Source organism: Sapajus apella, unplaced genomic scaffold, assembly GCF_009761245.1.
Source record: "Sapajus apella isolate SASKATOON/1434 unplaced genomic scaffold, GSC_monkey_1.0 scaffold113, whole genome shotgun sequence".
NCBI classification, from domain to species: Eukaryota; Metazoa; Chordata; class Mammalia; order Primates; family Cebidae; genus Sapajus; species Sapajus apella.
The window spans coordinates 2,646,201-2,669,552 of NW_022437053.1; the positions used below are offsets into that span (position 1 = coordinate 2,646,201).

The following is a 23,352-nucleotide window of genomic DNA, read 5'->3' on the forward strand; positions in this document are numbered from 1 at the left end:
TCCATAATGGGAGTGGTTCAGTATAACCAAAGTGTTACTGGGAAGCTGGCAGATCATCCTGGGGAATGGTGCCTTATCAGGGATCCAGTGTTAGTCTCTCTGCTGACAGTTTGAGTATACACAGCGGGAGCTGTCACCAGGTTGGCCTTCATGAGTGGAAAGCTATGTTGACGAGCCCATGGATAGTATCCATTGTTGCCACCATGGTCACTTTATTCATAACCCTACTGGGTGATGACAGGGAACTGGGGAAAGAGGCTGACCAGTATTTCAGAATGTATTATCCCATCCACATAATTATTAAAGAATCCTTCACTGGTGTAAACTTTGGTGGTCATCTATATGGAACAAAAATGTCTTCATATTGGTTTTTTTGACACTACGGAAAGGCCAACCCACATGCCTCTTTTGAAAATTTTTCATTAACAGTGTTTTAATTATGTATTTTTATGTCCCTGACTATCTAACCAAACTATTGTTCAAAACCCATGAATCAGTGTACAAGCACGCTTCTAACAATTTTCCTTCCAAACGACTAGATATACTACCTGATTTTTATCCACTAGGAAGATTTATTTCCCCATTTTCCTTCAGGGATGCCCCAGAAAGGGCTAGTGAGCTACCACTCTACACCTTCAGGTGGTGCCTTCATATCTTGAAGAACCATCTGTAAATGAGGCCCTAGTCTTCTCTTCCTCTGTCAAATGATTACAGGGAACTCTTCATGAGGCCGTAGGTGCCAGCTAGGAGAAGTGGACAGTGCCACAGGAATGGACCCCCAGGGCATAGGTGTCACTCCTTCATGTAATTTATTAGTGTTTTGGGGACCTGTTCTGGCCCAATTACGTATGTACCATTTTCATTTGTTGATGGAGTACTGCTGTGCACACCTAACTTGATAGCTAGTTGTGTCACGTAACAGTTTATCATGGGCAGTTCAGGATGCATGGTAACTTGGTGGTTCACAATCTTGCATTTTATTTCTATTACAATCAGTATAAGGTCACAAGCTGACCCTGAAGAGACTAGTTATCTGTGGATGAGGACAGGGTCTTGCTCCAAAATTTACCAATGGTGTCCTAAAAAAGCTTCAAAGAAGTCCCTCTCTGCCACTGATACCTCAAGTACCATTGGATCTGAAGAGCTATATGTCCTAAGTGGAAAAGCTGCTTGCATGACAGCCTGGACTGCTGAAGAGCCTTGAGTTCTCAGCCCCAGTCAAACTGTAAGCTTTTCGAGTTGTTTGGTACATGGGCCAGAATAACACACCCAGAACAGAAATGTATTGCCTCTAAAATCCAAATAGGATTGCTAGGCCTTGTGCTTTTTTTTTTTCTTTCTTTTTTTTTTTTTTTTTTTTTTTTTTTTTTTTTTTTTTTTTTTTTTTACTGTAATGGTTGTAGGTGAAGCCAGATGCAACCAGTTGCCATTCATTTTGGAAAAAATATCTCAAAATACCCCACACCACTGAATCTCTACATATTTTACTAAAGTAGAAGGCCCCTGAATTTCATTTAGATATATTGCCCACTGACTTACATGAAAATATTTTATGAATATGTTCAGTGTAGTTGCTACTTGATATTCACTTTGAATTGGTCCATCAATGAATTGGACCAGCAAGATTCCTATGGTAGTGGTAATTGATCAAGTTCTTTGCCTCAAAATTGTAACATGGGGTAGAGAGTTAATATACTTCTCATGTAGGACAGTGAGGGTTTCGTGCCTCCTTTGGCATTTGAATGCAAACTGTTCTATTGAACCTTATGAACAGAAAGAGTTACATATGAGTTCCAGGATATGTGTTAATTTGCTGAATTAATGAAACCATATCTTGTACAACACCTGAAATTTTAGTTAAGACTTGATTCAGTTTACGGGACTCTGTTGTCATTATTTAGGATCCAGCTGTCTTCTGCATACGCCAAATAGGTGAGTTCAGTGGGAATTTAGTGGGAATAACCATCTTGGTCTTCCAAGTCCTTCGTGGTTGCAGTAATCTCAGAAGTTCCTCCAGGGATGTGGTTATGTTTTTTATTTACTGTTTTATCTAGAAGCATCTCCACTGGCTTTCCTTTGTGCTTTCCCACCATAATGGCCCTCACTTAAGACACCAATGTGGGTGTTCTGCCAGCTACTAAGTATTTCTATTCCAATTGTGGATTGGGAACTGAAAAATCACCAGAGAATGACTTCAGGAACCCACTGGATCCAATGTGAGTCAGGCTTGAGCTAAAACTCCATTAATCACCTGACCTCTGTAAGAAGGTACTCTAATTAGAGGGCCACAGTGTTGTTGTGGATCTCCTGGAACCAATGTCAGTTCAGAGCCAGTGTCTAGTAGTTCCCCCAAATTTCTTATTTTCTTTTATCAAAGCGCAGTTTTCTTAGTAAAATGTTGCAAGTCTCTTTTAGGAAAGGAAAAGTATTAACAGTATAACATTCTGGTAGTATACCTGGATTGTTTTTCAAAGGGACCTGACTGTCCCTTATTTTAAGGAGTTCTGGGCCTGGAAACTGGCTAAAGTATGAGAATTGAGTGAGGTGCTATGATTCTCTGAATTTTATGATGTAAGGCAGATTCTTGTCGACTTTATCTGAAAGTTTTCTGCTTCTTCAGATGAAGTAAGCATTTAGTAGGTGTGCGACCTCTGGTTGTGGGACCCCAACCCACGGAGGCAGGCACCCAGTAGACACGAGGCAGGACGCATGGTGACCGGTACCGACTTTATTGGGATCTCCAGGCGACTCGAGCGGGAAGGGAGGAATCGCGCGCGCTTTCCTTGTTCAGTCGGTTTTATAGGGGCAGAGGGCCTGGGGCGGTGGGAGAGCAGTGGCGGCGGGTGATGATTGGTTAGTCCCGGTTGCCGGGCGGGGAGTTTGCCGAACGGGAAGTTGAGTGGGCAGGAGGTTGATAGGGCATATGGTGATTGGTCAGGATTTGGGCAGGAAGTTTGCTGGGCGGGAGCTAAAGAGGCAGGTGATGATTGGTTAGGTGGTTGCTAGGCGGAAGGGGCTGGAGTTCCTTCAGTCGGGGGCATTGTGCCGAGTCACGTAAGGAAGTTAAGCTCCTTCCATGTGGCTGGGGGGTGGGGCCAGAGAGGCCTTCTACCAGACAGTAGGTTTTCTGCATATTTCAATTACAAGAACACTCACAGTTAAGTGGCCAACACCATAGATCAATAGGAATCAGAATTTGATTATTGTTTTGCCTTTACTGTCTATTAACTTAATTAAAACTACCTTGTCTTTGAAGATTGAGGGCTGCTACTTGGCCCTAAGACCCCCTTTATTGCCACTTGCATTCCCTTTATTCCCACTGCATTTAAATTTTCCAGTTGATGAACTGTAAATTTTGTTACAAGATCTGGCCTACAGAGAAGAAAGATCAGGGGACTCTTGAGTAGTCCTTGGCCTCCCCACACAAAGCTATTTAACAAAGTACTGATAAATAGTTTGTCTTCTGGAGTCTATTAATGTGAGTAAGTTGCTTTTAAATGGCAAATCTACCCTCTCATTGTATATTCCCAAGCCCATGAATTCCTTCTTCCAAAGTAATCCAGGGGAGATAGCAGATCTATGACTTGCTCATGGTGGGCCATCTTTTCAACTATATTTCAGCCAACCAGTCAAACTACTGACATCATTTCTAAATCCTCAAGCTGCACATTTGAAGCAGAATCTGCTTAGTGAGTTCATATCAATAAATTTGTCCTCATCCAGCTTTATGTTCTCCCCACCATTAACCCAACCCTTAACATGTGTTTCCACACATGTTCTCCAGATTTGTATTTGTGTAAAACGGAAAACTCAGCTAGTTTTTTTTTTTGGAGTGTAGTGAAACTTCTCAAGGGTCACACTTCATGTATTACCTTTAAATGCCTGCTGTGACTTGACTCTAATTCTAAGTCTGGAAGCAAAATCAGTGGCGGGAGTGGGCCCTGAAGAGAATGAGCATTAGATTGCTTTGCATCTGCCTCAAGGGAGTTCATTACCCTTCTTCCAGTGCAATGCAGAGTTAATTTCCTCAGACAGAGGTGAAAAGGCCTATACCACTGTGGTGGGAGGCCACTGCCATTGGGGTGAGGGTGAAACTTACATATGCTCCAAACAAGACTCATCAGAATTTCAGAGCTCATTGTCTCAACCTCATCAAGGTTTTCCCTAAGATTCCCATCTTATTTACAGGGACCCCTTTTTCTTAACTAATACCCTCATTTACTAGGGCAAAAGTTCAACTTTCATTGTAGTTTAGCCATTCACATGATAAGGGCTTGTGTTTGATTTCTAGAAATTTCAGCACTGTGACTACAAGAGAAATTATTCTCACTCGGGGCATTGTTGGAAGATCTAAGGTTATTGATGCATAGATAATCCTGAGAGTTCCTTTTCTTTAATTATTTTTCTCAGCAACATTAGAAGCAACCAACCAATATCATGTATACCTTGGTTTTCAAAAATTTTTGAAGTTATGATGTCAAAGTCACCAAATTTCTTTCCTCCTATCAGTGGTTGAATAGGAGTATCAAATGCAGTTATTTGCCTTTCTCTATAAGCAAACAGTTCATGCCATGGAATGTCAGCGTTCTCTGTATAGCTAGAAGTGGAGTTCTTAGCATTTTTAGCTATAATAAGGTTAGATATATAATTTTAGAAATGCCAAAGCCAAATGCCTCATTCCTACATTTTTTTTCTTCTCCAACCCTTCCTGTATTCAAATTCTGTATTACTCAGGGTTCTCCAGAGAGACAGAACCAACAAAATGAATGGATGGATAGATGATAGATGATGTTATCAAACGAAGGACCACTTATCTCTTGAAAGCAGAAATTCAAGAGACAAGCTTTTGGCGAAATGAAATTTAGCTTTATAGGAACAGCTGGCAACCTAGAAGAGACATTGAACTCATGTTCTAAGTCCCCCTTACTGGGTTGTGTCTCCAGATCAGAAGTTTTAAGAAACATTAGAGGAAGTATAAATGATGGGCAAAACATTCTTGTGACACACGCATAGTCTAAAAGGTTGACAGGTAATCATTGCTTTCTTTTTCAGTGTCTTGTGGCCTTCTGCAGGCACTATCAAGTTTGTTTTTTTTTTTTCTTGAGATGGAATCTTGGAGTCTTGCTCTGTGGCCCATGCTGGAGTACAGTGGGGTGATCTCAGCTCACCCCAGCCTCTGCCTCCCAGGTTCAAGCGATTCTCCTGCCCCAGCCTAACAAGTAGCTGGGATTACAGGCACCTGCCACCACACCCAGCTAATTTTCTAATTTTAGTAGAGACAGGGTTTCACCATGTTGGTGAAAGCTGACCAGTCTGGACTGGTCTTGAACACCTGACTTCAGGTGATCCACCCATCTCGGCCTCCCACAGTGCTGGAATTACAGGTGTGAGCCACCATGCCTGGCCCCATCTGACTATAACTATATTATATTGTAACTATATTACAAGGCTACTATAATCCAAACATCATGATACTGCTACCAAAACAGAAATACAGGCCAATGGAACAGAACATAGGTCTCAGAAAGAATGCCACACAATTACGACCATCTGATCATTGACAAACCTGACAAAAACAAGGAATGGGGAAAGGAATCCCTATTTAATAAATGGTGCTGGGAAAACTGGCTAGCCATATGCAGAAAGCTGAAACTGAATCCCTTCCTTATACAAAAATTAACTCTAGATGGTTTAAGTATTTAAACATGAGACCTAACACCATTAAAAATCCAGAAGAAAATCTAGGCAATACCATTCAGGACATAGGCATGGGCAAGGACTTTATGACTAAAGCACCAAAAGCAATGGCAACAAAAGCCAAAATAGACAGATGAGATCTAATTAAACTTAAGAGCTTCTGCACAGCAAAAGAAGCTATCAAAAAAATGAACTAGCAACCAATAGAATAGAAAAAAATTTTGTAATCAACCCATCTGACAAAGGGCTAATTTCCAGAATCTATGAAGAAGTTAAACAAATTTACAAGAAAAAAAAATCAAAAAGTGGGCAAAGGGTATAAACAGATACTTTTCAAAAGAAGACATTTATGCAGTGAACAAACATATGAAAAAAAGCTCATCATCATGGGTCATTAGAGAAATGCAAATCAAAACCACATTGAGATACCACCTCACACCAGTTATAATGGCAATCATTAAAAAATCAGGAGACAACAGATGCTGGAGAGGATGTAGAGAAACAGGAATGCTTTTACATTGTTGGTGGGATTGTAAATTATTTCAACCATTGTGGGAAACTGTGGTGATTCCTCAAGGATCTAAAAGTAGAATACCATTTGACCCAGCAATCCCATTACTGGCTATATACCCAAAGGATTATAAATCATTCTTTTATAAAGACATGTACACACATATGTTTACTGTGGCACTGTTCACAATAGCAAAGACTTGGAACCAACCCAAATGCCCATCAATGATAGACTGGATAAAGAAAATATGACATATATACACCAGGGAATATTATGCAGCCATAAAAGAGGATGAGTTCATGTCATTTGCAGGGACATGGATGAAACTGGAAACCATCATTCCCAGCAAACTGACACAAGAACAGAAAACCAAACACCTCATGTTCTCACTCATAAGTGGGTGTTGAAAAATGAGAACACATGGACACAGGGAGAGGAACATCATACACTGGGGCGTGGGGGGCTAGGGGAGTAATAGCAGGGGGTGGGGGGACTGGGGAGGGATATCATTAGGAGAAATACCTACTGTAGATGACGGAGCAATGGATGCAGCCAATCACCACCATGGCACATGTATACCTATGTAACAAACCGCACAATCTGCACATATATCCCAGAACTTAAAGTATAATAAATAAATTTAAAAGAATAATGAAAAAAAAAAAAGTGTACAGCTTAGTTGGGGGAGGGGCATTCAGTGTCTATGGAGGATAAGAGTGATGCAGGTGGTCCAAAGGTCAAACTGATAAACTTTGTTCCAAAACAGATGAATCTACTTTTCTTCTATTAAAATCCTTCATAGCAGTGCCTAAAATCGTTAGCTGCAATGAATATAAGACTGAAAATTAACTATAAAAAATTATTGAATGCTAAGCATCAACTAGTCATCTATGACTGAGTAAGGTGCTAACAGCTCCAAGAGGCCACACTCCATCACATTCTTTCTGATTTGTTTTATTTTCCAGTATTAGCTACCACTTATGCTGAAATTGATGACATTGAAAAAAGGAGGAAAGGAGAGAAACCCATAGCTGCTTTTCCTTTTAGTCCTTTCTTAGTCATCAGTCAGCTGAAGATAGAGAGCTTGGGTAGAATGTCTGTGTATTAAGAAGTGACATAAAAACATTGAGTTATTTTTGTACAGCATTTCCACTGCAATTGTTAAACAAAGGAAAAAGAAAAAAAATACATGTGCACATACAAGCTACAAAACAGAAATTGTGTTACTTTTTGGAGACTTTGCGGATCAGATAAATGTACTGTGGTTTCCAACTGGATAGTTGGATTTTGTTTTCTGATACCTTGAAGGCTTCTCCCAAACATACAACACTAAAAAGAAATAAATATTTGAACTACATCACATTTAGTTCTGCATGCTTATATAAATCAATAAATAATTTGTGTTAGTTATCTTGATTTTTAATTTTTACTTCTTTCCAAACACAAACCAGAGGTTGGACATAGGTATATGGGAGGCTGCAGAGATAAAATAAGCTCACTTCATTCACTGCTAAAGTTAAGATTCTAACAACCTCTATCTACCTGAATGTGTTCAGACCAACTATCTTTATTTTACAGGCAAGACTTCTGGAAAAATCAAGCTGAAGAATTCTTAATTAGCCAATGTCCTTTATCTGTTTCAATAAGTACAATTATATAATATGGGAATTCTTCTGAGTGATACAGAAGGGCAGCCTGGCTGAATATCCTCATGGCCATAATGCATATATGATGGTCTCAAGCTCTTTTAAAAAGACTGGAGCCTACTTTTCCCATTGTTTATCTTTTTTTTTTTTTTTTTTTGAGACAGAGTTTCACTCTTGTTACCCAGGCTGGAATGCAATGGCGCGATCTTGGCTCACCGCAACCTCCGCCTCCTGGGTTCAGGCAATTCTCCTGCCTCAGCCTCCTGAGTAGCTGGGATTACAGGCACAGACCACCATGCCCAGCTAATTTTTGTATTTTTAGTAGAGACAGGGTTTCACCATGTTGACCAGGATGGTCTCGAGCTCTTGACCTTGTGATCCACCTGCCTCGGCCTCCCAAAGTGCTGGGATTACAGGCATGAGCCACCGCACCTGGCTCCCATTGTTTATCTTAACAGAGAACAACATTTAGTATTCCCCTTTTTGTGCTGGATAAATCTTTTTCCCTTTATTAAAATGAATGGCCCATAACTAAGTCTGTAGTTTGTACATTGTTGGCAGCTGAATAAATCTCTGTGGGTTATCAGGATATTAATAATAAGTCACAGCTTTCTAGGGAGGACCTGCTCAAAAACTCACAGTATAGTTTTACATTTATAACTACATTATAATGTAACCTTGAGCAGTTAAGCTCATCTGTAAATGAAGAATACTGTTACTTGCTACTTCAAATGTCTCTTGTAAAGCATTCAGTCAATTAGTAGAGATACGTATATACATGCATATATTTTAATACTTATGCATACTTTAAAAGAACCTTACAGAATCCACTATAAAAATGTTGTGATGTGTCTCCCTATACCAGTTTCCTGTTAAAATTATTTAAATGAACAAAAATCTATATATTAAGATACACATTAGAGAACTCCAAATACAGTACCCTGTCCCAACCATGTTGCCTTCCTCTTCACACAAATCTTCAATTCAGAAACCCTGGAGATTTATTCACGAATTCACCCACACCTTTATTCATTCAAGAAAATTTATTGATACTCTACCAAATGTCAAGTACTGTTTTACAGGTATATCCAAGGAATATAGCAGTGAAAAAGGGGGAAATATTCCTACCTTGTATTTTTTTTGGGGGGGGGGCAAAAATGAATGAGCAAATACATAAACATAAGTATAAACATGTAAATTAAATTTAAATAAGTAGGTAAAATAAATAGTATATCAGATATGTCCTAGGGAGAAATATAATGCAGGGAAAGGAGATTAAGAATGTCAGTTGGTAGGGGAAGGTTGCAATTTGAAATTAGGTGAAAGGTGAAATTTAAGAAGAAATATAATGGGATCCTTGGAAACAACAATGTGTGTGTCTGGGGAATGAGTGTTAATGGCAGAGAAAACAGTCAGATGGAAAGGCCATGGACAAAAGTGTCCATACAGTATTCGGGTAACAGAAAGGATGATGTCACTGTGTTGTGGGGAGAGAGATCAGAGTGGAGAGAAGAAAATAAAGTCAGAAAAGAAATGGAGAGCCCAGATTGCTAGGATTTTGGAAGCATTTTGAGGACTGAGGCACTTTGCTCTGAATAAGCCATTGAGGAGACTTGAGTGATATTATCTAACTTATATTTCAACAGGATCTCTCTGGATATCATTTCGATTAGAGACTGTAGGGACAAGATTGGGGAGAACAATAACTGATTCAAACAAGTGATTTACTCAAAGATGTGCCTTCTACTCAGTAAAGACATAGATCAGGGGTTAGCAAAAAATGACCTACAGATCACTTTGTATGTCCTGTGAGCAAATAATGATTATTACATTTTAAAAGGGCTCTTGAAGAATAAAAGGGAGGAGATAAAAGAGGAGGAAGAGGAGCTTCAGAAACTGCATTTGGCCTGCAACAACTTAAATATCTAAAATCTAGAAAATATTTGCCAAAACCTGAAATAAGGCATCTGACTGGAATAGGTGCTCAATAAAATTGGAAAGAGGAATATAAGAGTAATTTAGTTGCTGAAAAAAATATGAAGTAATAGATATTGAGAAACATCTATGGCTTCAACCTCAACCTTCATAAATAATGCCATTCATTTCCATTGAGCTAATGAAAAGTGCAGTTTGGTTTTCTAAACAGCCAACCAAAAAGCACTGTCTTACATAAAAAAGTCATAAATAAAATTTATATAGTAACAAAAAATAATATCAAACATTTTCATAGAACTTAAAATTCTACAAAGCATATCTATATTGATTATGGAATTTAATCTTCCAGTCAACTCCTAGGATAGCTATTCTTTCCCCATACAGAAATTACCATATCCTAAATCCTTAGTGATTGATTCCTCAAGAAAAGTAAACATCTTGAATGCTACATCTGTTAATACTAAGGGTAGTTTTCTCCTATGGGAAGGTTGGCTTCTAGAATGAACAGGAACTTTCAGTTCAAGGTGATAGACACGTTTACTTTGTGTTCCTCCTGAAATTGTACTTAAATAAAAGTATACAAATACCAAAATTTAGTAGACCAATGAAAGCCAAGAGATTGTGGAATTCATCACCAACAGAAAGATTTTGAAAAGCAAAAAGTTAACTGGAGGGGAAACAGATGAAACAATCAAGAAAAGGCTACTCTAACAAGGAGCTGCACAAAGTCAGTCTGTTCTTACTGAGCCCTGGTTATAGTAAAGGGCACAAGAGTGTGGGCAAATGTGAACCTGAAAGAGCCAGTCCTTCTAAATGAATCCTGTGTAGCTAACTGGGCCTAAATTTAAAATAGAGCCAAGCAGTCATTTGCTGACTAGAGTTCATACAGATACTTTGAGTTCCCCCAAAATCAGTTCCCCCAACTGAACCAGCAAATTAGAGCTCACCTGACTCAGACAATCAGGGCTCAGTCTTTCTCTTTCTTTTTCTTTCTTTTTTTTTTTTTTTTTTTTTTTGAGACAGTCTCATTCTGTTTCCCAGGCTGGAGTGCAATGGTATAATCTCGGCCCACTGCAACCTCTACCGCCTTACCCTCCGAAGTCTCTGGGATTACAGGCATGCACCACCACACCTAGCTAATTTTTTATTTTATTATTAGTAGGATATATTATAGTTTTTAGCAGAGACAGGGTTTCACTGTGTTGGCCAGGCTGCTCTCAAATTCTTGACCTCAGGTAATCCACCAGGCTTGGCTTCCCAAACTGCCAGGATTACAGGCGTGAGCCACTGCACTGGGCCAGTTTCAAACCTTCATTTGCGTAAAGAATCTTATTTGGGAACCTGGTCAGGGAACTTTTGCTGTAAAACCCAAGTCTTCCCTTTGTTTTCAGGAATCCACCATTGTTTTGTACCCAAGGATGTAGTTTGCAAACCATTCACTGGAATAAAGTTTATTTCCTCCAAATTCTTTTTCCAGAGTACTTTTCTTCACAAGAGAGAATAGGAGACCAAAATTATTTTAGGGAAAAAGTTTATTAAATGAGGTTCATGAGTCAGTAAAGTCCAGAGGATTCAGTGTGTCCTCCCATTAACTCTGTATTACTTACAGTGGATTGTTGGTGAGAGTGTTCAACCACAGGGTGCCAGGTATGGTTTATTGTCACTACCACAATTCTATACAAAACTGGCCACCCAGCAATTCATTTGATATGACTGGAGGGTGCTTTAAAAATTGTCAGATTAGGCCGGGCGCGGTGGCTCAAGCCTGTAATCCCAGCACTTTGGGAGGCCGAGGCGGGTGGATCACGAGGTCAAGAGATCAAGACCATCCTGGTCAACATGGTGAAACCCCGTCTCTACTAAAAATACAAAAAATTAGCTGGGCATGGTGGCGTGTGCCTGTAATCCCAGCTACTCAGGAGGCTGAGGCAGGAGAATTGCCTGAACCCAGGAGGCGGAGGTTGCGGTGAGCCGAGATTGTGCCATTGCACTCCAGCCTGGGTAACAAGAGCGAAACTCCGTCTCAAAAAAAAAAAAAAATTATCAGATTAAAAGCAATATCTGTAATCCCAGCACTTTGGGAGGCCAAGGCGGGTGGATCACGAGGTCAAGACATTGAGACAGTTCTGGCCAACACAGTGAAACTGGGTCTCTACTAAAATACAAAAGTTAGCTGAGTGTGGTGGTGCATGCTTGTGGTCCCAGCTGCTCGGGAGGCTGAGGCAGAGAACTGCCTGAACCTGGGAGGTGGAGGTTGCAGTGAGCCGAGATTGCACCACTGCACTCCAGCCTGGTGCCTGGTGAAAAAGCAAGACTCTGTCTCAAAAAAAAAAAAAAAAAAAAAGTAATCTCACCTGGCAATTATGAATTATTGCTATTACAATGTTTATATAATTATTAGATTTTTGGAAAATATTTTGCCTTGGCAAATTTCAATCTCAATATGTCTGCTTCTGCTAAGTCAAAAATGATCTCAGAATAACCATTTGCCTCGCAAGGACAAGTAAGATTATATTTTTAAAAAGCATCTATTCACATTTGACAAGACAAAGAGGTGGATTTTTCTGGAATACCCTTGTCCAAATCTCCTTTTATTGTCCTGAAGCCCCAATATTATTTGTTTAATGAACTTTTCCTATTTGGGGAAAAATTAGGGGAAAGTAACAATAATTTATTGTTTTCAAATAAGCCTGACATTTAATCATCTTGTTTCAGAGTTCTTCTGGGAAATGTTGTCCAAAATTTGTATCAGCTTGTTATTTTTGTTCAAGCAAATACAATCAAGAGATTATTTCTTATTGAACTCTCCTCAAATGGTATCAAGGAATTATGATTAAATGTCATAACTTTAAATCATTTCTCTGTTCCCTGAGAGGTTAGGAAGAATTTATAATGTCTCCTCTTTTTAAACAGAATTTGAGTCTGAGCCAAACTTTGTATCTTACAAACATAAGCTTTGTTGGGTATGGAAGTCCACATTTACTCTGACATACTATAAAATATATAGGCAGAGGGATAAAATGAGTGTTGTATTATGTTAACTATGTCTGATGTTATTTTAAATCAATTTTTTAAACTAAAAAATACACTTAAATATTTTTACTGATCTCTGATTATGGGTTCTGGAACTTCTGTGTGTCCTGTGTCTGGCACACAACATCAGCCCAAAGAGAAAAAAGCAATCCAGTTAAATAAACCAAAGAAAAAAGATTAAAACTAGATAAAGTCATCTATAGGATTTTCTAAATATTTCTTTTCATGCTGAAACTTCCAGCTCTTAAGACAGTAACACATATTTCCTTTGTCCTGACAACCAATATTATGTCTCCTTCCTTGGGCATAAGAATAAGTATAGTTATACTTAGGTGACAGTATTGTGTAGTAAAGAGTGGGCCATGCTGACAATGACCAAATTGTGTTAATCATATTTTATATCCAATACATTGCTCCACTACTAACTTGCAAATACATGATGAATTTGCTTTCTAATGTATTACAAGAAGGCCAGAGAACTGGCTTATCCATTTGGATTAATCCACTGGTGAATTTCTTTCAGGAAAGGACTATAATCTTTACATATTTAGATCTTTCAAACTAGACCAAAAAGGAAATCTGGGCTGTAATGCTCAATTAGAAGAACAGTGTGGGATGGTCCTTTGCTGACTGCTGGTGGTCCCTAATCTGTTTTCAGAAGAGACTTGAGCCCAGGGCTTGCCGTGATCAACTTAGAAGGTGAAGTAAGAATCTCTCCGCAGGCATACGTGTGCTTAGTACAGATGTGCTGCATGCTAGGTTCTCTAAGGACTACAGAAAATAATGAGAATATATGATGGCGTCTATGATAAGGACGCACACAGGCCAGGGTTCAAAGCCTGGCTGGGCCACTGTCATATCAATGGCCTGAGGAGTAGCCTAAGACTTACATGTTGTTGTTGTTGTTGGTTGATAGTTTTGAGATGGAGTCTCCTTCTCTCGCCCAGGCTGAAGTGCAGTGAGGTGATCTCGACTGACTGCAACCTCCGCCTCCCGGGTTAAAGCGATTCTGCTGTCTCCGACTCCCTCGTAGCTGAGATTACAAGCGGGTACCACCACGTCTGGATAATTTTTGTATTTTTAGTAGAGACGGGGTTTCAATCATGTTGGTCAGGCTGGTCTCCTCAGGTGATCCACCGCTTCGGCCTCCCAAAGTGCTGGGATTACAAGCGTGAGCCACCGCGCCTGGCCTTAAATGTTGTTTTAAAACAAATTTGTGAAAAGAAGAGGCCCTGCCTGCCAGGAAGGGATGTTGTAGGGCGCAGCATCCGGGCAGGTTAAGGCACCAGGTCCCCTCTTTGGAAACCCTCACGGCCTGGCTGGTGACCCTGGCGCCATAGGGAAGGCACGCCTGGCTCCAGGCAGCACAGAGGCATTGCGGAGGTCCTGGAGGAGCCTGGCACGATATGGGTTTCCCTGTGCTCAACTTCAAGCAGGATGCGCTGTCTGTGAACCTAGGGACAGGGCCGGCCGACACAGGGCCAGGGCGTGCGACAGCGCTGGGCCAGGGCTGAGCAGCACGCAGAGCCGGAGCCCAGGCGGGAACTCTGGCGGATGGGACCGCAGCCGTTCCCACGTAGCGGCCCAGCAGTGCAACAGTCGCCACCAGCCGCCGGGCTTCCGGGGCCGGGAGGCCGCAGGGGCCGATGGGGCCTTGCCCTTTGCCCTCTGACGCCTGCCTTTGGCGCCTACGCTGGCGCGCCCCGGCTCTGTGAGGAACGTCGTGGAGGCGTCGCAGGCGCCGGGCCAGTCAGCGTTTGCTCGGCCGCCAGAGGAGGCGGTGGCTGAAGAGAGTTGCGTCCGCTGCTGACCCTGTTGTACGGTAGGCGCCACAGCTAGCTCTAAATGGGCAATTTACTTGGTAAACTTAGACCCAGGTGCCGTCGCCGGTCCCTGCCGGGGCCAGGGCGTGGCGCCCCCGCTCCCCTGTCCCGGGACGCCTCCCTGCCCGGCCGGGCTCACTCCGCACCCGCCCCGCGCCCTTTCCGCGGCCTGTTCCGCCGGAATGCCCGTCGCAGGCCTTCACCGGCCAGCGTCTTCGTTGCCCCTGAGAGGCAGTGTCCTCTCCCGAGGACTGCGGCCACCCCGCTGGGCGTCCTGCCGGCTGTGGGCTGGGGTCCGGCCCCGAAGAACACACTCGTGCTGCCTGCTCGGAACCCCCCGAGTTTCAGACACCCCACCTCTGTGAGGATCCCTCCTCCCAGCCGCGTGTTCACCCTCCTGCTACCTTCACTATCTGAGTCGACAGTCAGGGCCAGGAAGCCCCTCCCAGCCACTCTCCCAGAGGACACCGAGGTGCGGGCCCAAGAAGGGCCCAGAAGAGTGATGAAGGATGAGGCTTCAGTGCAGATCGAAGGGCAGGATGACGAGAGGAGGGCCCTCCTTAGCAACGGTGAAGCGTCATCCACATCCAGGTCCCAGGGCACCCAGGGAGACCTTGCCCCCTGCAGATGCAGCCCTGAGCCTCTGGAGGGAAATGTGCACCATAAGTGCTCAGAAAACAACTTGACTGAGAAGGCCCAGGCGTCTCCATCGAGCTCCTGCTTAGAAGGCCGTGCCGTGCCCAGAGCACACAGCCAGGCCAGATATGCCCTGCATCTTGGGCAGGCTGATCCTGATGCAACAGTGCCCCCTGAGCCAGCCCAGGGCTGCCTCCTGCTGCCGCAGAAGTTGACTGCAGAAGTGCTGAATGAAGAGCGACTGCCCAGCTCTCCAGGTTTGCCCAGGCCGCTGATGTCTGGAAACTGGATGGCCGATGGGAACCCTTCAGGTATTCCACCAAGGAGCGCTGCCCCTCCCAGAGCTGCCCACAACAGGCCCTGCAAAAGGAAAATATCAATTCCATTGCTGCTGCCACTGCCCCCTTCACTGCCATTGCTGTGGGATCGAGGTGAGCTTCCCCCACCTGCTAAGCTCCCCTGCCTGTCTGTTGAGGGAGACCTGGGCACCTTGGAGAAGAGCCTCGGGTATAAAAGGAAGAGCAGAAGCTTGGAGGATGAAACAGAGGCCATGACAAGCAGCAGCGTCACCCAACTTGCCCCTTCTTTCTCCCCACCAGTGGAGACTACAGACTCCCTGCCCCTGGCCACTTCCATTTCCACTTCGCAGGTCCCAGCTCCTTCACCCATCCCTGACTTGGCTGACCTGGCTACCAGACCCCTCATCCTTCCTGTCCCTCCACTTTCCACCACACCAAAAATGGATCAGAAAATAACATTCACAATCCCTAACTCTCCTCTGGCCCTTCCTGCTGACTTTGTTCCCATTTTGGGGTGTCAGTCTAATGAGAAAGGAGACTCTTGTCATTCAGTCGTAGGTGCAGCACCTCCTGCTTCTAACCCCCCAACACCTCCTAGCCCCACACCCTTCTCCCTCAAGCCTCCCTTCAGATGGGAGTCCCCAATACCTATCCCTGTAGATTCCCCTCCTCCTCTTTCCTTCCCAACTCCTCTTCCAGCCCCTTCTACCATGACCTCAGTTATCACCAGCAAGCCTATGAATTCCACATCAGTCATTTCCACTATCACAGAAAACACATCTGCCCACTTAACCTCACAGACTGCAGTAGACCATGAAACAGTTAACATGGATACAGCAACCCCTTTTCAGGCTGTTGTTTTCACATCTTCTCCAAGCTCCAGGGTGAGCTCTCTCCCAATTTCCCAAATACATTGCAGTACAGAGCAGAGGTACCCAGGAAAGACATCAGTCTACATACCTCCCCTTACGTTTATATTCCACGACACCACCCCAAGTTTTAACCAACTCTTTAGCAAAGAAGCCATCTCTAAATCCAAATCTGGGGCTCTTGATGGTCAGCAACAGAAAGCTTCTCTCCCCAGTGCTTGTGTTTTTCCAAGCCTTCCCATCATTGCTCCACCAGACACCTCCACTTTAGTGAACAGTGCCTCTGCACCATCATTATCCAAGCCTGCCATTGACACCAATGCTATGAATGCCACTCCTTCTTCCAAGGCTGCCACCTTGCAGTCTGCCTCTGTCTCCAGGAAGAAGTGCCTCCCATTTTACACAGGGCTTCCTGGTTCTGAGAACACATGGCCCAGTGGCAACATTGCCTCAGCCCAAGGCTCCACCAGCTTGCCTGCACAGTCATTCAGGGGACCAACTACAATTTCCAACTATCTTTCAAATCCAGGAGGCACCGCTCAGCCCAAATTTGGGGCCCCCAAGGGGCAGCAGCAGACAGCCTCTCTCCCCAGTGCCCATGTTTTTCCGAGCCTTCCCATCATGGTTCCTCCAGATACCTCCACTTTAGTGAGCAATGCCTCTGCAGCATCATTATCCAAGCCTGCCATTGACACCAATGCTATGAATACCACCCCTCCTTCCAAAACTGTCATCTTGCAGTCTACTTTTGTCTCCAGGAAGGAGTACATCCAATTTTATGTTGGGCTTTCTGGTTCTGAGAACACACTACCCAGTGACAGCAATGCCTCAGCCCAAGTCTCCACCAGTTTGCCTACACATGCAGACAGGAGACCAGCCACAACTTCCAGCCATCTTTTAAATACAGGAACCATCTCTCATTCCACACTTGGGGCCACTGATGAGCAGCAAAAATCTGACAGTTCTTTTATTCTGGGGAATCTAGCAACCCCAGCACCAGTTACAGGCTTACCATCTCCTTCTGCAGAGTTAACATCACCATATTCTGCATTTGGCACACCTATTAATGGCCAGCCAGCCAAGGGTCACAACGCAAGTGCTTTCCCCAATGGTATAGCAAAGACTTCTGAATTTAGAGTTGCCACTGGGATGCCTGTCACTGGGGACAGTACCTCACTGGTTGGAAATACTATTCTAGGCCCACAGGTGATTATGGGACCTGGAACCCCTATGGATGGTGGGAGCATTGGGTTCAGCATGTCTCTGCCAGGCCCCAGTTCCACATCAGGAGAACTCAACACTGGACAACGACAAAATGGGATACCCAGCACCACTTCTGTTCCCCCATTTGGTCAGGTAACCTGGGATTCAGCTAGCCACAGCATGGCTGCTGCACCACAAGGCACTAGCAACATTCCTGTATATCTTTCTGCTGCCACCTATATTCCTGGCTTCGAGCCACCTACCCAGCATTCAGGCAGTAGTATGGGAGGCGATGGCACCAAATCCATGGTTGGAGGACCTTGTGTTCCTGCTTTTCAACAGTGCATCCTGCAGCATACATGGACAGAGAAAAAATTCTACACTTCAAGCACCTACCACTATGGGCAAGAAACATATGTTAGGAGACATCTCTGTTTCCAACTTCCATAAGACCACCTGTGGTTCACCTGACCACACCACATCAGTTGTAAACACCAGCGTTATCCCTATGAATGGTTCTTGTTTCGCCTTCATGCCAAGTGCCTGCCATGTACCTCTCCAGAACTCAGGTCATGCACCAGGAGAAGACAACAACATCCCTGTGGTTGGAGGCCCTTATGCTCCTTTTCTCCATTAGTACGCATGGGACCCCCCTGGACAAAACACAGATGGTTCATCAGCAGTGAATGCCAACATACCTTTAATGGGAGGTCCTTGTGTATCCACCTACCAACAAAGTACCTAAGGCCCACCTGGACAAAACACAGATGGTACATCTTCCAGGAGTGTCAGTATTCACTTGATGGGAGGCCCTCATGTGCCCATGTATCAGCAAAGCACCTGGGGCTCACATGGACAAAGCACAAACCATGCAGTGAGGGTCAGCAACATAACGGTTGTGACTGGTTATCCTTATGTTCTCCCATTCACACAAAGCACCTGAGGACCACCTGGCTAAACACAGGTGGTGCAATAGGGGATAGCCCCAGACATTTGTAGGGAGAAACCTCTAGTTTCCCTTTCAGTAAAAATACTATGGACCTGCCCAACCAAGGTGCTCCTTTTGACTTTAGAGGAGCCACATTGTTTTCTTTTGTTTGTTTGCTTTTGTTCTTGTTTTCGAGATGGAGCCTTGCTCCATCGCTCATGCTGTAATGCAGTGGCACAATCTGTGCTCACTGCACCTCCACCTCCCTGGTTGAAGCAGTTCTCCTGTCTTCCCCTCCTGAGTAGCTGGGACTGCAGACACATGGCACCACACCCAGTTAATTTTTGTGTTTTTAGTAGAGAGGCGTTTCATCTTACTGGTCAGGCTGGTCTCAAACTCCTGACCTCAAGTTATCCACCTGCCTCAGCCTCCCAAAGTGCTGGGATTACAGGTGTGAGCCACTGTGCCTGGCCTAGAGGAGCCAGCATTGTTAATTAAATACTTGTGTTTGGATGTCCTGGTCACATTGACTGTGCCTATGATGGAAAGCAGCCACTAGTGACACTTGTACCTGCCAAGGCCTTCTTAGGAGCCACCAAATCATTTCTTACTCTTGTCAAGGATCTCAAGAAATAAGAACCAATCTCCTTCCACATACAGTTCGCATAAATGGATGTTGTTCCAGGAAGAATGGGCTCAGTTCCCTCAAGTTAGATTTAACCTTTTTTCTCCCTACAGAAGTTGGAGGCCCAAAACCACAAGGGGAGAGAGAGAGAGAGTGAGTGAGTGTGTATGTGTATGTGCGTGTGTGTGTTTATTGGTGACTGGGGAGCAGATGAGCCCAGTTGGAACTGCACTGTATTAGAGTGGTCTTCTACACTGTGGAGGGTACAGGGAAACCTGTATGTATCATGAGCTGCACCCTCCCTGACTTGACTGTTAACTTGGCTGACCCTACCTCTGGCCCAGTTCTCTCTAGTCTTGGACAGAAAGGCAAAATTTCTGACTTTGTGGACCCTGCATTCTACTTGAACGGGAGAAAAGAAGGAATAAACATGTAAATCATCTGGTAAATAAGCCAATAACAAATGTGCCATGGAAACTAAAGAAATACATGGAGGATTGAGATTGTAGATAGAAGCAGGAGTTTCAGACATAGAAGCAGGAGTTTCAGACATGCCTCACTGGGAAGGTAAATTTAAACAAAGTCTAGAGAGAAGCAGTTGAGCCAGATATGTGAGCAAAGATCATTCCAGATAATTGCAAAGGCTCAGAGGAAGAATGCCTGGTGTTCTCAGGAGCAGTTAGTAAGGAAATGTGGCTGGAATGGAATCAGCAAGTGGGAGGAAGGGATAGGGAAAAGTAGGACAGAGAAGATGTAAGTGAAATTCCTTGCTCCGATATTTACTAGTTATATAAGAACAAACAGTTGATTCAACCTTCAAGAGTCTTAGTGAAATCATTACTTTTGCTATGGCCTGTGTATCTCACAAGATTTTTGAAAGGATGAAATGAAATAATGTAGGGAAATGACTTATAAACCATTGTTGTAATTTGTTTTATAGATACAGATGGATAGATGGATGGATGGATAGACTAGATAGATAGATAGATAGATAGATGAGTTATGGTCTAAATGTTTGTGTCCCCCCAAAAGTTCACATTTTGAAGCCCTAACTCCCAATGTGATGGTATTAGGAGGTGGGACTTTGGGGAGGTGATTAGGTTTAGATGATATCATGAGGATGAAACCCCCATGATGGGATTTGTGCCTTTATAAGAAGAAACACCAGTGCTCCATGTAATTGCCATGTGAAGGTGTACCAAGAATGTAGCTGCCTGTAAGCAAGGAAAAGAGGCCTCACAAGAAACAGAATTTGCCTTTATCTTAGACTTCCCAAACTTTAGAATTATAGAAAATAAATGTACGTTGTTGAAGCTATTGGTATATGGCATTTTTGTAGCAATCAGAACTGACTAATAAAGATAGATTGATAGATATGGAATATACATATATATGTATAGCTAACGAGTGAGTTCCTTGGGCAATTGTGCCCTATTTGCCTTTCCTAGGCAATTCAAATAGAAGAACCCCTTTTTAGGAACATAAAAGTACTTACTTATATGAAGCAAACACTGTAAAAATATGATAACTGAGACTAAAACATTTATGAGATTAGGCCTGGAAGAAAACCATTGCAGAGAAACTACTGGATTCTTCCTGGTAACCTGGGGCCTGATTTATTCACTCTGAGTTGTTTAGTACAGTTCCAAAGGATCAAAGCTCCTGCTTCCTAGCCAGATAATCACCTACCTTTTGTAATCAGAACTGCCTTTCAGAAGCAGAGTGGTAATTTACTTTTCTTTTAATAGTCCTACACCCTTGCAATATTACCAGGGACATATTTTTAAAATTCTTACTTCTTGACAGTTTTTAAAAAGGCCTCAAGCTAAATATAAATGCTATGATCCTGATAAGACAGACTTTTTCCTTGAACACTTTTCACATAAAAAATTGTTTTTTTGTTTTTTTTTAATTTTCAAATAATATTGTTTATTTGACTGAATCCCTTCCTTTTCCAGAAAACTTGAGCCTCCTCCACTGGTTTGGGAGTGGTAAGACCAAAATAAGGATATGGTCTCAGAAGAAAGAGGCCTAAAGGAACCATCCAAACTGCTTTTAGTTTATGCCGGAAATGCTCACTAATCACTAATTTTTTTAAAGTGTCTAATTCTGGCTGTATCGTCCTAATTTTCTAGATCTGTGGTAAAACCAGAAATTTGGATTTCAGGCAGCACTCTAGGGAAGTATGATGCAGACAGTCCATGTTTCCTATTGTTCCAAACACTGCTTCAGGCCTCATATGACAGCTCACCAAAGTCCTCATTTATCTCATAAGATAAAAAAAATTTTTTCTGTAGGATGTGAGTCTAAAGCCTTTGTTAGTAATAAGCAGAGTATTTTCCATATATGTGTATATCATGAACTAGAAAATGGCCTGTGGAAAATTTGAGAATTTCTAACTCGTGGATGGTTGTCTTTCTTGCTCTAAATATCTTCATGTTAGAGGTCTAGAAACTGCCCCCGACTGTGAGAAGCATGCCCAGGCCCTCCCTGAACCAGTCACTGCTGTGATCCCAGAGTTATGTGATGCAATGAGGGATTCCCAAACAGCAGTTCATTGTTTTCCTGAGAAAGAGCTGGGAATGGCTCTCTCAGAAGTCCCAGGACAGGAGTGTCATCTTCAGATGTGCCTTCCAGATAGGAAAATTGAGGCTCATAAAATCAAAGAGTTGATAAGTTTTATAGCCATGTTCTAGATCCTGGATTTATGCAATGAATGGAATGGAGCATGGGAAATACCAGAAAAGAGAAGCCAAACAAAATCTCTGCTAAAAAATGGTCTTTCTTAGGTAAACAGCACCTTTCCTTTAAATACAAACTAAGTTGTGTTGACTGATAGCAGAGACTTTCTTGGAAGTAGGTTTCATAGGATGGAGGACAATGAACGTTTATGGGCAAAGAAAGAAGGGTTGGTTGGGTGGGTGCTTAGAAGTAAGTGGTTCCAAACACAAACTAGGTCAACTTTTTCATTGACTAGTGAAAATTCCTCAGGCTGGGTTAAACAGAGGTTTCCTCACCTGAAACCACCAGTGTATGAAAACAAGGAAAATACATGAATAATTCAGGACTCCAACAGGCAGAGTATAATTTATTTAGGGCATGAATGTGGAGGGTCCTAATGGGAACATGACAGTGTTGAGAGGAGCATATTCTCTTGGGAATAAAGCATTCCTACAGGGAGGGTTGCCAAGACTTCCAAGCATAAGTCTGCTATGCAAGTAATTACATTGTCAATCCAACAGTCTAAAATATTCTGGTGAGTGGGGGCATTAGTTCAAGATACATGAGATGTAAGCAATCAACAGACCAAAAATATTGATACTTTATAGGTGTCTTAACTCCAAATTACTAAATGGCTACTGTTTTGCCATCTAAAGCTGCAGGGGTTCTGAGAAGTATTGAAGCCCAGTACTATATAAAGAGAATATTAACACCAGACATTGGTTGTTTAAAAATGAATTTGTCAGGCTGGGCATAGTGTCTCATGCCTATAATCCCAGGACTTTGGGAGTTCAAGGTGCGTGGATCACCTGAGGTCAAGGAGGTCAAAACCAGTGTAGCCAACATGGCAAAACACCATCTCTCTTAAAAATTTAAAAATTAGCCATGGTGGCACGCACCTGTAATCCCAGCTACTCAGGTGGCTGAGGCACAAGAATAGCTTGAACCGTTAACCATCATTTTACTGCATATAGAGGGCAACTGTATACTTCATGCAAACTACACAGACTAGCATTTACTTTGTAAAGGGAAAGGCAAGATGATTCTCAAAGGAAACTGGAGGAATTCTGGGGAAAAAATAGAGGAGATAAGTATTATTTGTCAGAGAGTATATATTGTACAATTTTTATTGTCTTAAATATTTTAAGATGAGCTTTGTGTCCTAGAACTTGTTTATTTTGGGGAAGAGTCCATGTGGGCTGGAGGAGAATGTATATTCTGCCTGTTGTTGGATTCAGTGGTCTATAGATATGTTATATCCAAATGAGTGATGGTGTTGAGTTCAAATATGTCCCTACTGATTTTGTGTCTGCTGAATATTTCCATTTCTGATAGAAACGTGTTGACTTTTCCAACAGCAATAGTGAATTCATCTATTTTTCTTTACAGTTCTCTCACTTTCTGCCTCACGTAGCTTGACCCTCTA

The 23,352-nt window shown here is 42.8% G+C and overlaps 1 protein-coding gene and 2 long non-coding RNA genes across 3 annotated transcripts in view; all 3 read left to right on the plus strand.

Annotated features, from left to right (window-relative positions):
- Nucleotides 1-23,352, plus strand: part of LOC116537736 — a 196,714-nt gene that overhangs the window by 94,225 nt on the left and 79,137 nt on the right. The gene's annotated exons all lie outside the window — the stretch shown is intronic.
- On the plus strand, nt 5,420-23,022 carry LOC116537739. Its single transcript, XR_004263298.1, has 3 exons — nt 5,420-5,432; nt 10,406-10,410; nt 22,867-23,022. It is a non-coding gene; the product is annotated as an uncharacterized LOC116537739 (long non-coding RNA).
- NPAP1 (nuclear pore associated protein 1) lies at nt 13,986-18,798 on the plus strand. Its single transcript, XM_032260002.1, has one exon. It carries the CDS (start codon nt 14,668-14,670, stop codon nt 18,100-18,102), a length of 3,435 nt encoding a protein of 1,144 aa, XP_032115893.1. The 5' UTR covers nt 13,986-14,667; the 3' UTR covers nt 18,103-18,798.

What these genes read in the sequence shown, in the direction of transcription:
- NPAP1 (XM_032260002.1), top strand. Translation starts at nt 14,668, where the DNA reads ATGGGCAATTTACTTGGTAAACTTAGACCCAGGTGCCGTCGCCGGTCC.